Raw genomic sequence first — 14,362 nt, 5'->3', positions numbered from 1 at the left:
AACAGTGCAATTTTTTATTTTGAGCCATGTGATCCAACAAATATTTTGAACATTGCTATATCATTGGGCGGTGAAACTGAAGATGAAAAACTAAGTTCACGTTTTAGAGAATTTTGTGTCAAAGAGGTATTTAATTAATATGTGAACAAAACGTTTTTAAATAACCATTCCTATAATATGATTTAAATTTCAGTATGAGTTACTTCAAGAGAAGAAACTACGTAGGATAACATTTTTGGTTCTTCAAAAAGTATTTTAAATTTTTTCACCTTTTCAATATCATTTGTATATTGTTTGTAATCCTGAGTTTCTTTTTAGCAATTGTTTCCTAAATATTTCACATTCAGAGCTAGAGACAATGTGAGTTTAAATAACTCGTCAAGAATAATGATTTATTACTTATGATACTTCTTTAAACAGTTTGAGGAAGATAAAATATATCGGCATTTGGAACCAGCCATGGCATTCCAACTTGAAATAAATAGGCTTAAAAATTATAGTCTTGAAGCTATTCCAACTTCCAATCAAAAGATGCATCTGTACTTGGGAAAAGCTATAGTAAGCAGTTCTTAGTTTTCAGAAAATGATATTATAAAAGTTTTTAACGATGTATCTGCTATTTATAAATGGAACCATTCTCATTTTAAAATGCATGCCGAGTAAAGAAATTTCACAATCGATAGAAATAATTTTTAGACATTTCACTGAACTTTTTTTATCAGGTTGCAAAAGGACAAGAAGTAACTGATTATAGGTTCTTTATTCGATCAATAATAAGGCATTCCGACCTAATCACAAAAGTAAGTTTTTAGTTATGTAATCCTTTTTTTATATATTGAAATCAAAGTTGATATTTACAAAGTTTCCTAATTTTTAAGTTCTATTGAAACAGTGTTTTAGTTGTAGTTATTGGATATATATTAAACAATAAGTTGTGTTTTTGAATATTTTATTTTTTTCTATAGTAAAATAATTATTAAATAAGCCAGGCATTAATTTATATCGGCACAAGAATGTATTTATTAATACTTAAAAAGAAAGACTGTTGAGTTGATTTTTAGCATTTCTTCCAATCTACCTGATGGTAGTATGTACCCCTCCTCCCTTTAAAGGCAATCAAATAAGCCTGTTATCTCATTAGTTTACGTAAATGGTTGTTTGATGCAATTGAAACACAATAATATACTTTTCCATAAGTAATTAATCTTATGCTTGCAGGAAGCTTCTTACGAATATCTTCAAAATGAAGGTGAAAGGTTACTTTTGGAATCTATGGATGAACTTGAAGTTGCTTTTACACATCATCTTGTAAGTTTGGCATTGTTTGATTTTTGACAAATATAAACATTCATTACCAACTTTAAAGGGTTCCACCTTCAGCTACATTTTATTTTCATTATCAAATAATGGTGTATTACACTTTTTTTAAATGAGTAGCTGTGGCTGGAACTTCTATTAGTAATATCAGTAGTTCATAATTGTTTCAACTAATTTAATTTTAATGTTACCTGTCAGATGGCCTTAAATAAAAATATATATACTAGATTTAGGTTTTAGTAGTTGAGTTTAATGCATTCCGAACGATTTATTAAATTTCAGCTCAATAGAATTTATAATTGATTTAATTTAGTGTTAAGTATTTTTTGTACTTTAATGACTTTTCTTTTGAAGGCCAAAAAAACTGACTGTAATCACATATTCCTTAATTTCGTGCCAAAAGTAACAATGGATCCTGCGAAAGTGAGCCAGACCTTTGTTAGTTGAAAATTTTTTTGTTCTTCTCCTTATAAACTCTTTCTGTCTGCATGTGTTTATGGAAAGGTGAAGGATAAAGGTTTTCATTTTTGATTACTTTAATGAGAGCTATACTTATTTGCAATCTATTTTTAAGATTGCTGAAAATGTTAGAGCTATGGTTATGAGGTATGGACCGAGACTATGGAAATTAAGGGTATTACAAGCAGAATTAAAAATGACAATCAGGTTATTATTTTAAATATTTTAACTTTTATAGAGCGAACCCTAGTGTATAGTTCTATTTTTAAGAAGTTATTGATTTTCATCGCAATAGGTTAACCCCAAATGGAAAATGTTTTCCAATACGGTTATTACTATCTAATGAAAGTGGCTATTACCTGGACATGAGTCTATATAAGGAGGTTACAGATCCTGTATCAGGAGTTATAAAGTTTGAAACTTGGGGGTCTAAATTAGGGCCTCTTCACGCCCTCCCAATATCAACGGCTTACATGACTAAAGATTATCTTCAACTTAAGAGGTTTCAAGCTCAATCTAATGGGACGACGTACGTTTATGACATTCCAGATATGTTTCAACAGGTAAGCCATTATCTTCTGTATTCTACTATTTCAATAATTTGTTTAATTCTTATTTTAATGATAGGATTTGATGAGGTTGTGGGAAGAACACGCTGAAGGTCGTCTAGAGGTGGAAGTTCCAACCCAAGTCATGCACCATGTGGAGTTGGTTTTGGATCATTCTGGGCATCTTATAGAACGAAAAAGATTGCCTGGTGAAAATGATGTGAGTTCTGCAGCTTACTCTAATAGCTTTGCACGTTCTAGACGCCTGCCTGATAAAACTGATGAGAGTTTGTAACACAATTCAAATTTCCTCGTTCCCATTTGGTGTTGGCTCTTGAGTTCCATAACTATAAGTTTAGAATCTTGGTATAGTATATGAATTCTTTCATGATGTAAATAATGATTTTTCAGTGGTTAATTTGATTATATTACTAAACCTAATTGAGCCTATGAGAGATTTTTTGGAAACTGTTTTGCTATGGTGGATGGTAGTTTAGCACATGGTTTTATTGTTTTGTTTCACTAGAGGTTGACACAATTTTAATAATTAGTTTCCCAGCTTTAGCAATTAATGTTTATTTTTACCATATACTTAAATTCATTGCAAATCTAGGAAATTAAAACCTCTGAAAAATATTAGAGTTGTACATAGAGCATATTTCTGTTGAGGTTTTAGGTTTTACATACCATTGACTAAAAGTTCAAACATAAGAATCACAACTATAGAAAAAGGTGTTCCCTAGTATTTTATTGTCTTTCACAAAGACTTCAGAAATTCAGGTGCTATCCGTGATGGATATGCAATACCATGAGTTCAATTTTGGGAGTTGAAACATCTGTAGATTATGAAATATGTTGTGAACCTCCTGAAACCAATTGTGGTCCCTCTTTTCTCATAATTTTTTTGGTGTTTTGCTAAATATTATGTTATTTTTAGCAGAAGTAGTATAAATTTTTTTTGTAAAGTGATAACATTTAATTGCGTCTTTCTTTGGAAGTCGAGTGCTGCTTAAATTGTCACTGTATTAGTTATTAACTCTAGTTTTGTTTGTTGAAACTTAAAGCTCAAAAATACTTCTGTAGATTATATTTTATTTTCACAAAAAACTTATAATTTTAGATTGGTATGGTTGCATGGAAAATGACCCTATTTACTCCAGAATTTCCTGATGGTCGTGACATTATAGTCATTGCGAATGATCTCACACATTTAATCGGAACATTTGCGCCTCAGGAAGACCTTCTCTTTTTGGTAAGAAACTCTTGTTTCCATTAAAGGACCAAATCAAGTATATTTTCTATTACAATTTGGTTGAATTATCTAACTTTAGAAAGCATCTGAAAAAGCACGAATGTTAGGAATTCCAAGAATTTATGTTTCGGCAAACAGTGGGGCAAGAATAGGCTTAGCTGAAGAAATTAAGGAACTCTTTGAAGTTTCATGGGTGGACAAAAATAATCCTGACAAGGTACATTTAGTTTTTACATTAATTATTCTACAGAATTATGACCCAGAAATTTACAGGGTTTCAAATACCTTTATCTGACGCCTGATAATTATAAAAAAGTGAGTGCCTTAAATAGCATTCAAGCAGAATTGATCGAAGATGAAAATGAAGCGAGGTACAAGATAATGAATATTTTTGGTACGTATCCTAGTAATTTTTTAAGACTAGTACAACACAAATGGAAGTTAGATTTCATTATAAAAGTAATCTTAACTTTTTTAAGGAATTATATTCAATTTTGACCTAAAAAGACATGCAGCATTAAAGTTGCGTTAAATTAAATATTTTACTTAATTCGAAACATTTAAGAAACAATTCAATTATTTGAAAGGGATTTATTCCATTTTGGGGTTTTTAATAGTTGGTTTGTTTTTTTTAAATAAGAACTAGTTTTTCATAACAAATATTTAAATAGGTAAAGAAGAAGGTTTGGGTGTGGAAAACTTAAAGTATGCCGGAATGATTGCGGGTGAATCATCCCAAGCTTATAAGGAAATTGTCACAATGAGTTTGGTGAGTCTTTTATCATTTATTTTTCCTTTATATAATTAGTTTGAAATCTACTCTCAGCATTAACTAATTTTTTTTTACTTCTATAAATGATAAAATTTCTTAGGAAATTATTCTAAAATTTTATTTTTGACAATTTTAATTTTAATTAACTCAATAACATTTTAATTTGATAAATGTCTATTGGCATTCCTATCTCACTGATAAAACAATTAGTCTACTTCTTAATTAATTACGGTTATAGTTGTGTAGTACTCATTCCAGTAATGGAAATTGTTTTAAACTTTTGTGGGAATGTTATTTTTCTCTACCACACTATCCTAAACTTGGGACATTAACTTTTCTAGGTTACATGCAGAGCCATTGGAATTGGAGCTTATTTAGTTAGGTTGGGTCAACGAATAATTCAAATTGAAAACTCTCACATAATTCTAACCGGAGCTGGCGCATTAAATAAGGTTTGTTTGTTGATATTTAAAAAAAAATATTTTAATATTAAAATGTTTCTTTTACTAAAGCTTCTGGGTCGCGAAGTGTATACATCCAACAATCAACTTGGTGGAATTCAAATAATGCACAATAACGGAGTTTCTCATACAACGGCCTTAAATGACATTGAAGGAATCTACATTATGCTAAAATGGTTGTCATATATACCTAAAGTAAGTGTAATAAATTATCTTTCATATGTTAAAAATTTAGTCTATTGGCTGTGTAAGTTCCACAGTCTAACACATAGTGCTTCTACCAAAATATAATATAAAAACTTTTTAATGTTAATATACAACTATTCAATTTCAATCTGGTATATAGTAAAGATAAACTTATGTATGAGGTAATATTTAAAATAAGTAAAAACCAATTTAGTTATGTAATAAAAAGTTAAACTAATAATTAAAATCTAGAACAATTAGTTTCGCGCTCTGGACAGAGTGAAACTAGTTCTAGTGGTTTAATAATTATTAATTCTAATATAGTAATATTAAAGTTTTTTTTACAAAATAGCATTGTACGTTGGTAAACTGCGCTGCTAACTAAAATAATTTTATAAAAAGTTGATAAATAAAGGTTTAGTTATATATTTCTTAACGTTTTTATTTTAGTGTCGAAAAGGTGATCTTCCTGTTATAGAGTCATTGGATCCAATTGAAAGAGATGTTATTTACACTCCAACAAGGGCACCTTATGACCCACGTTGGTTACTCGCTGGCCGAGAAAGTCCTAGTAGGTTTAATTTTATTTGTTTTATAATATGATTGAATTTATACCAACTGTGTTAAACAACTGGACAGAATAACAGAATAGGGTTGACAAAGCATTTATGTATTAATAATTTTGCAGCATGGTAAGCATTGGATTTTACATGCATAAATTCCTTAAATTGAGGTGTTAGAAAAAGTTATGTCAATTAAATTATTTGCGTTGTTTCAATTCGAATGAAATAATTATGTTTTTACAAATATAACTACCATCATAGGTAAAATAATCAATCATAAACTTTAAAACGTTTTTCACTTGAATTGGCTTAAATTGTGATACTTCAACTCGTTGAATAAAAACACTTTATAGATGGGTAACGGAACTTCCTATAATTTAGCTTTTCAATAGTGGAATAAGTTAATGATCCACATGAAACAAGGTCTCAATGAAATTTTTTCCTATGGAAATGTCTTGCAAAGGAGTGATGGTTACTTATTGTACCATCTAGGAACTCAAGTCTTTAATTAAAATTGTCCCCGAGTAGTTGATGGCATGTCTAATGGTTAGCTTCTAGGCTGTCTGCCTTGTGTGGAATGTTTTTACTGCTAATTATTTTTAAATATAAAGCCTTGTTTTAAACATGTATGTATTTATTTCTACTTAGGGAGAATGACTGTTGAAACGATTCTTAGCGGTGTTCTTAATCCCCCTCAAATTCTAACCACAAGCCCGGTGTTGGATGTTGGACCTTTTAAGTCTTAAGGTCTGGGGTTGCACAATGGACCACTGGTCCAAGTGCACAAATGGACATATCTCTCTCCCTTCTCCCCACCCAGTTATAATAGTAACAACCGTAAGCCCTTTACCCCAGTAATTAAATTTCATCAGCTTTTTGTCCTGAAACTTAAGTTATTCTCCCTGAGTATAAATAAATACATTCTTGGTCTGACTTAGTTAAAATCTTTTAGCTAAAATGAAACTTAAAACCAATTTCCTCACCATTATTCAGGGGAATAATTATCTGAAATTATTTTAGCCTGTTTTTTATTGGAAGTTTAGTTTATACTTTTTGAATTTGAAAACTTTCAGGTCTCTCTGGATTTTGGGAGGATGGTTTCTTTGATAGAGGATCATACATGGAAATAATGCAACCCTGGGCACAAACTGTAGTAGCTGGCAGGGCACGACTTGGTGGTATTCCAGTTGGTGTTATTGCTGTCGAGACAAGAACAGTTGAAATGGCGATACCAGCAGATCCGGCGAATCTCGATTCTGAAGCTAAGGTATTAAATTCAATGTATATAATGTGCTAAATAGCTATGCATTCTCTAGACATGGTTCAATATGCCATCTAGTCCATATTTAATAGTATTAATAAGATGGTGCGAAATGCAGAGTTATGTTTAATGAGGCACAACTAACAAAACTGGATATAAAAAAATGTTTATGAATTTTTAATATTTTTGTTAATTACGTTTAGATTGTATCACAAGCTGGCCAGGTTTGGTTCCCTGATTCTGCTTATAAAACGTCCCAAGCTATTCAGACTTTTAATAGAGAAGGATTGCCATTATTTATATTTGCAAATTGGAGAGGATTTTCTGGTGGAATGAAAGGTTTGTTTTCAATTTCACCATAATACAGGGCTTAAGACTTAAATTAATTAGACAGTAGGAAACTACCGTTTACATAGAGCCACATAGCAGGCAATTCCAGAAGGTCTTAAATTGCTATTGCTGTATATTTTTAAATTTATCAATTGCGTAACAGATGAAATTCCAGCAGTTAAAGAGCTTCTCACGTTAGCCACTACATTGCTCTATGTAAACTTAAATGACTAATTCATAAAAATTTAATAAAACTGTAGTTATATTTAATCCTATCGTCACTTATAATAGTAGTATTTTAAATACATAAGATTTGAATATAATATAAAATTGTTTTTACTTTACAGACATGTACGATCAGGTCCTGAAATTTGGTGCTTACATTGTAGATGAACTTAGAGAGTACAATCAACCTATAATAGTTTATATACCTCCCTACGCTGAGCTAAGAGGTGGTGCTTGGGTTGTGGTTGATGCCACGATAAATCAACGACATATGGAAATGTATGCTGACCCAGACAGCAGGTGTGTTATATTCTTCATATTTAGTAACATTGTTTATAATTATGGTATCCTTTATTCTTCGCTTAAGTTTCATGATACATTGAGGCGAAGATTTTTCAAATTAAAGACAGTGGTTTTACCATAAACTTTAACAATATAGAGATGAGTTATTGAATATAAACGTTAAATTGATTATTAAACAGACTCGCATCTTTAGTGATAAACCATTTTTAGAATTTCAAATATAAATGTTTGTGTTATGTTTATAAACGTCAATATATAATTTTAAAGAATTTTGGATTGGCTAAATATGAACTTAGTGTGATCAATAAGAAAATAGTAATGAAAAAGATGTTCTGTGTTAATCCGAATTATTTATCTTTGGTGAACAAAGGAAATAGTAACAAAAAATGCATGGACAAAGTTGTGTTATGTTACTCATGATGTAAAAACAATTCATGTTTTCATTCGGTTTACTTATCTCGTTTTTAGCAAAGTACATTTTCCCTGTAAATTATGCTTTCTATTTTGCTAATTTTTACTAAATAATTAATGTTGCAATTGACTTCACTATTCTATTCTTTTCAAGTAGAAAATTCAAGGAGTTTTAGATTGGCAATTAGGCACTCAATAATTTGTCACTTTGGAATTTAAATTGATGTGCTGCAATTATCTTAATATTACCTTTATTTTTGGTTTATTTGAACAGAGGCGGTGTTTTGGAACCAGAGGGAACTGTTGAAATTCGTTACCGAAAGAAGGATCTGGTTAAAGCCATGTATCGTACAGATGTAGTGTGTAAAGATCTAGTGAAGAAACTCGCTTCCAAAGAGTTAGCTGCGAGTGAAAAGAAATCATTAGAATCAAATTTAAGGCAAAGGGAAGAGCATTTACTGCCCATTTATCATCAAGTTGCTCTTAGCTTTGCTGATCTTCATGACACTCCAGCCAGGATGCAAGAAAAACAAGTTATTCAAGTAGGCAACTAATATTTATTTAGTCTTAATATTTATTAATACAAGATAAGTATAGTGTTCGTACGAGGTCTTCGTTGAATTAGGAAATGGTCAAGCAAGAAGTATTTATACTAAATGAAATGGGGATACTAGTCCCAAAGTAAGAATTTTGGTTCTAGGACTTGGTTGATTGGTTTGCAACTTTAGTTGGTTTAAGAATTTTAGCAGTGTCTGAAGATTTACCATTTTCAGGATTTTTAGCAGTTTTTTGGAATGGTTCTCGGAATTGGTTAGTGTAACTATTTCTGACCTTTAACCAGAGTGGGTTTTTTGGTTTTTTGCCCTTTTGGAGCCAGTTTGGCTGTTTTTTAATGGGCATTTTTTAACAAATGGTTTGACAGTTTTGAACTTTTGGGTAATTGTCATCATTGGCCAGGTTTGGCAGTTTAATTTTAAATCGGTTTTACGATGTCTTTTTGGGCGGTTACGATAAGCGCACAAACTAACAAAAGATATTCTAATTGCATGTTCTCATTTTGCTTGGATACAATCTCTATATCACTATTTTATTGCCAATACTAGAATAGTAATAAATATCCCTTCGGTACTTTTTAATAGTTTTCCAGAGCGTCCAGTTTTTTATTTATCATGCTGTTTTGGGAAGGATAATTCATTTGACTAAGAAAAATATAATAATATGTAGTAGCAAAATGTTGGCAGGATTAATTAAGTCAGTTCATATAAAATAAATTTTTGGTGGGCCCATGAAAGAAAAAAATATTGCTTAAATTTTCATATAATTTAATTTATTTCACCTATTCGATTTTTTACATGTTACGAATGGTATAAGGACTGTCTTGGACATAAAATTATAACTTATAAAATTAAAATCCACTATTGTACAATAAAACCATTTGTTATTTTCTTAAGTCAGTATTTTTATTTAAAGGATGTTGTTCATTGGTCTAAATCTCGCAATTACTTTTACTGGCGATTGAAAAGGCTCTTGCTCCAGGATCACATTAAATCTCAAATTCTTGAAGTAAAGCCTGGTTTAAATGATGGTGAAATAGAAGCTATGTTCCGAAGATGGTTTGTTGAAGAGCATGGAGCAGTAAATGTAAGAAATTTAAAATATCGCCTTATACTTTTAGTTAAGTTATATTGTATTTGTTATTTGTTGTATATAACTTTCGAGGCTTTTTCGAATGAAGACTGCCATCTTTCTTCAATTTATTTTCCTTAATTACCTTCTTTGGTTTGGTATTTTTTGGGTCGCCAACGAAGTTGATTTTGGGTGAAGTGAACTACAGCGGCCTCATTGAATTTCATATTAATTTTCGTTGCGCCTGATAGACCTTGTTACGTAGATGCCGAGGGTATTTCTTTATTTTGGCTGCAGATGATTATTTAATTTTTAATTTAATTTGTTTTAATTTTAAACATTTCTCATTTTCATTGAATTTTATATTAATTTTGGTTGCGCCTGATAGACCTTGTCACGTAGATGCCGAGGGTATTTTTATTTTGGCCGGAAATTATTATTTAATTTTTTAATGTAATTTCAAATTTTTTTGGCATTTTCACGTGTTTCGTTGTACTTATTTCCGTCGTGTGTTCGCCGACACCACAGTTTTGGTGTCCTAATAATTTCCACGTGATATTCCCGATATTCCCGTACTTTATAAAATCAATTACAGTTTTTGTTCATTTTCTCGGTGTTTTGTATTTTTGGGCCACAAAGTGATATTCCCGTACTTTATAAAATCAATTACAGGTTTTGTTCATTTTCTAGGTGTTTTGTATTTTTGGGCCACAAACGCTTATTTCACGTTGATATTAAAAGTATATACTTGATGCGTAAGGCTTGGTACTGTCCTCTAGGTCGCGTTATAGATGGCCCATCACTTTCTTAGTATGGGGTTGGGGAGGCCGCGGCGCCTCGCACCCCCAGCGCTTGAGCGAAGTGAGTGCGCGGCGCCGTCAGGCGCCAATACGGGGAATCTCAAGTGCGTCAGGCGCCAATACGGGGAATTTAGTAACGTCTTTTGGAAGCAAACCTGTTCTCATTTTTGTTACTATTCAAGTTGATACGATTTCACTAATTACGATGCCACTAGGTACGGTTACAGAAGGCCCACCGTCAATGCTCGGAATGGGGCTGTCAAAAAAGTGGTGTCGACGGATACACGACGAAACTATTTTTTAAAAAAACGTTACTAATCCCCTAAAATGACTTTTTTTTTAAATTAAGTTAATGAAAAAATATCATTTGCGGCCCAAAAAAATCCCCTAAAATTACTTTTTTTAAATTAAGTTAATGAAAAAAATAATCATTTGGGGCCCAAAAAAATAACTACGTAATCTACGCGTCAAGTGCTACATTCTCCGCCAAAAAAAGCAAAATTACATGAGGCCGCTGTAGTTAAATTTTGCCTTGTTTTCGAGTATGCAACCAAGGTTACTTTTATGAAGATTATATATTTTAATATATACTAGTTTTATAATTTTAATATATACACAAACAAAATATTATTCCAACTGTATATAATAGTTAATTTAAAAATTTATCCTAAAAATCTTTGATAGTTCCCTGAAAAAATCGCTTGAAAACAGCAAATCCCAGAAGGAAAGCGCCACAAAGTATTTGGGTTTATGTTTTTAAATAAACCATTGTATTCAGTGGAATAACAATTTCTTATTGTGTGTAACTTAATGAAAGCTATCTTAGGTGTATACTAGAAATTGTGGCAGTCTTCATTCGAAGGAGACCCAAAACTAAATGAATTTAGTTAATTTAAGAAATTCAACAAAATGGTTCCTATTGTTTATAATTTTATTTTTAATCATTTATAAATAAACAATTTAAAATGAAATTAATAATTAGTATTTTGGTTTTCAATTGTTTATATATAGTTAGAATTTCATTTTCAATCTTTTATTTTAGTATTTTGGTTTTAAATCCATTATTTCATAAGGTTTTATCAGAAGCTAATTATAATCCAACAAAAATATTTAAAATCTAATTTTAGATAAAATTAGCTTGACCTAATCGTACCAGGTTTTTTAATTGAGGGTCAGAATATTTGTGAGGTTATAGAGTAATGGCAGTGCTACGTCACCCATGCTTTTTCCTATTCATAAAAAATTCGCGCCCACAATGGCGGCCATGGCCAAAGCTACGGTGGATCTTAAATTTTTTTGCACATGAATATAAAAGCAGGTAAATAAGCCTGCTATACCTCGTAATGTAAAGGTACTGTAACGCTCATAAATTTAATTTTGAAATCAATTCAGGAGATACTTCGATTGGTTAATTAATTCCTTTTTAAAGTTAATTTCTTGCATATCGTAATTTGTGAATATACCCTTACATTATGAGGTATAGCAGGCTTATTTAAGTTATTTGCCTGCTTTTATACCCTAACATGGCGGCGTATTTTAACGCCCAAAATGAATTTTAAGATCACCCAATTACTTAAGTAAATTTTTATTTATTTTGGCACTGTACACGGGAGCTGCAGAAGTTCTGCAACCCGTTCTAGAGAAATTGGTAAAGGTATTCACCAATAAATGTATTGTACCGCCACGTTGGACGTCTTTTATTCATATAAAGTTTCCCTATAACCTAGTATAAATGTTTTCTCACATAACGTCTCGATTTGTTGTTGCTTAGAATGTATTACACCAGTATAGAAGTGTTTAATTTATGAAATTGTAACATTCGTAAGGTAATGTTAGAAAAATATTTAAACAATTTCGATAATCCGACGAGGAGTTCGCGGTATTTTCGCAACCCCGTCGAAATATATTCCAAAGATAGATAGATAGGCGTTGAGAAACTATCTCAAGGTCGCTGAACCGGCGATGGGGAAAAATTGTCTACGGACCATACAGACGAACAAAAAGCTTTCCTAGCTTAGATATAATTATATCGGCTTAATAGGGTTGATTTTGGCAAAATTCTAGATAACTTTATTCTTAATAGTTCTTTTTATAAAGTAGCTTGGCCTTCTTTTTTTAATGTGGCTCTTACGTCACAACTTACAGTTATTACTTTTACAAGTCTACGAGCGCGCGTGCAAATCGCTCGTGCGGAGAATATACTAAAATGAAGCTGTGCCTTGTGACGTAAGAGCCACATTTTAACAAGTTGGGCAAGACCCCTTTTAATAAAATCAACTACACCTTTCTGTGAAGGCCCATAAATTCACTAGGGTTACTAAATACAAAATATTGGATTTAGTTGAAAATGTTTCGTTTTATTAATTTAATTAATATTTTAATTTAAGAGAAATATAAATACCAAACTACATAAATTATAAATGATAAGTAGAAGGATAAAAAAACACGACTTCGTTAAATTTGCGCTTTTACTAAGAAAAATATTAAAAGCGCAAATTTAAAGTTGTTTTTTTATTCTTCTACTTATCATCGCCGAGCTTTGAACTGAAACACAACACCTTATAAATTATAAATAACGAATAAGTACATAAATAAAAAGTCCTGAAAAATGACGATTTAAATTATTTTCTTCGTTTGTTGATTAGAAATAATAATAAAACTTTAATTTGAAATTCCAAATTCCACCGGCGACTTTAGCACGGGCTCGTTGACTTGCAAAAGTAATAGTCAAGTTAAAACATATTCGCGACGTCAAGCTATCGCTACGCCATCTTTTGGTTACCGGTTAAAACTAGATAGGTAGCGAATAAAGACTGATCCTGTTAACACTTATGAAACTCTGGATAAGCTTCTAACTAGCCGTTAAAGGCGCCACTAGAGCGAGGAAAATTTTGACAAGTGGCTGCTATCGTATGCAAGTTGAGCCATTGAACACGCCAGTCTTATGTAGCGAAACGTATGCTATTAGTTCAAATAACTTTGATTTGAGAAATTGAAGGTTAATGAATTGAACCTGATTTCTGTAAGATTGGTTGTCATGACAACAAAGAATAATTAATGTCTTCCGTAAGTCCGTAACATTTCAATTGAAATGTTGAACAACACTATGAACTCCATCTTTCAAGCATGTATCGTAGCCGACGGTAGCATAATTGAACCGTTGTAAACCATTCAGTATTTGATTTAGTTACATTAAAAATAATCAAACTATCCGAGGGGTCGGACATTTACCAAAATCCCGTACACTTTGTCTAAAATCGCAAAATCTTCCAACTCTCTCTATGGTAAATTAACATTGAAATCCCAAAATCACTTATAAAAACTCTACGAAATCCCGTACAAAATAATGGCAACTGTCCGACCCCTCGAAACTATCTTATTATCAAACACTGAATTCATTAACCTTCTATTTCTCGGCTTTTGATTTGCTCAAATCAAAGTTATTTGAACTAATAATATGGCGAGCAACAACTTTATAATTGGAACCAAATCCGTAAACCTAACTGTTCTCGAGATAGTTTTTTAATTACCTTGAAGATATGGTTCAAGGTCATTCAATTTTACACTAGTTAATGTCCCCCTGCACGAGAAATGTTCCATAGAAATTTGAAACTAAACAACTGAAAGTTTTTTTTTTTCATTCTTCATTTGGTGGACACCCTGTATAGTCTTAGGTAGCGAATTAGCACACGCTTATAGGGTTTTGTGGTAGGAAATCGTGCGGGATAAAAATACCAATAAGAAAATTTTAATATTTGAAGTTTTAGTACAATTTCACTGTTTTGGTCCAAGGTTACTAGTAAAACAGTAATTAGGACGCGTAGATTTAGACATTTTTCTCTAACTTG

General features: G+C 31.5%; 1 protein-coding gene across 5 annotated transcripts in view; it reads left to right on the top strand.

Moving 5' to 3' along the window:
* Positions 1–14,362, top strand: part of ACC (acetyl-CoA carboxylase) — a 98,482-nt gene that overhangs the window by 80,970 nt on the left and 3,150 nt on the right. For 4 of the 5 annotated variants that reach the window (XM_090166490.1, XM_090166493.1, XM_090166494.1 and 1 more), the window contains 22 exons: positions 25–126; positions 194–250; positions 319–360; positions 421–558; positions 723–800; positions 1,219–1,308; positions 1,672–1,755; positions 1,892–1,983; positions 2,072–2,339; positions 2,404–2,544; positions 3,445–3,576; positions 3,656–3,793; positions 3,850–3,970; positions 4,248–4,345; positions 4,690–4,800; positions 4,861–5,004; positions 5,446–5,566; positions 6,632–6,825; positions 7,023–7,158; positions 7,497–7,674; positions 8,363–8,630; positions 9,559–9,729. In XM_090166490.1, coding sequence (XP_090022616.1) covers positions 25–126; positions 194–250; positions 319–360; positions 421–558; positions 723–800; positions 1,219–1,308; positions 1,672–1,755; positions 1,892–1,983; positions 2,072–2,339; positions 2,404–2,544; positions 3,445–3,576; positions 3,656–3,793; positions 3,850–3,970; positions 4,248–4,345; positions 4,690–4,800; positions 4,861–5,004; positions 5,446–5,566; positions 6,632–6,825; positions 7,023–7,158; positions 7,497–7,674; positions 8,363–8,630; positions 9,559–9,729 — 2,904 coding nt within the window. The remainder of the gene's footprint in view (positions 1–24; positions 127–193; positions 251–318; positions 361–420; positions 559–722; positions 801–1,218; positions 1,309–1,671; positions 1,756–1,891; positions 1,984–2,071; positions 2,340–2,403; positions 2,545–3,444; positions 3,577–3,655; positions 3,794–3,849; positions 3,971–4,247; positions 4,346–4,689; positions 4,801–4,860; positions 5,005–5,445; positions 5,567–6,631; positions 6,826–7,022; positions 7,159–7,496; positions 7,675–8,362; positions 8,631–9,558; positions 9,730–14,362) is intronic. The other variant, XM_090166491.1, reaches the window with a different exon arrangement.

Source organism: Leiobunum rupestre, chromosome 2 (genome assembly GCF_980474605.1).
Source record: "Leiobunum rupestre chromosome 2, qqLeiRupe1.1.hap1, whole genome shotgun sequence".
Classification (NCBI taxonomy): Eukaryota; Metazoa; Arthropoda; class Arachnida; order Opiliones; family Sclerosomatidae; genus Leiobunum; species Leiobunum rupestre.
This window is presented reverse-complemented; position numbering and strand designations above follow the sequence as displayed.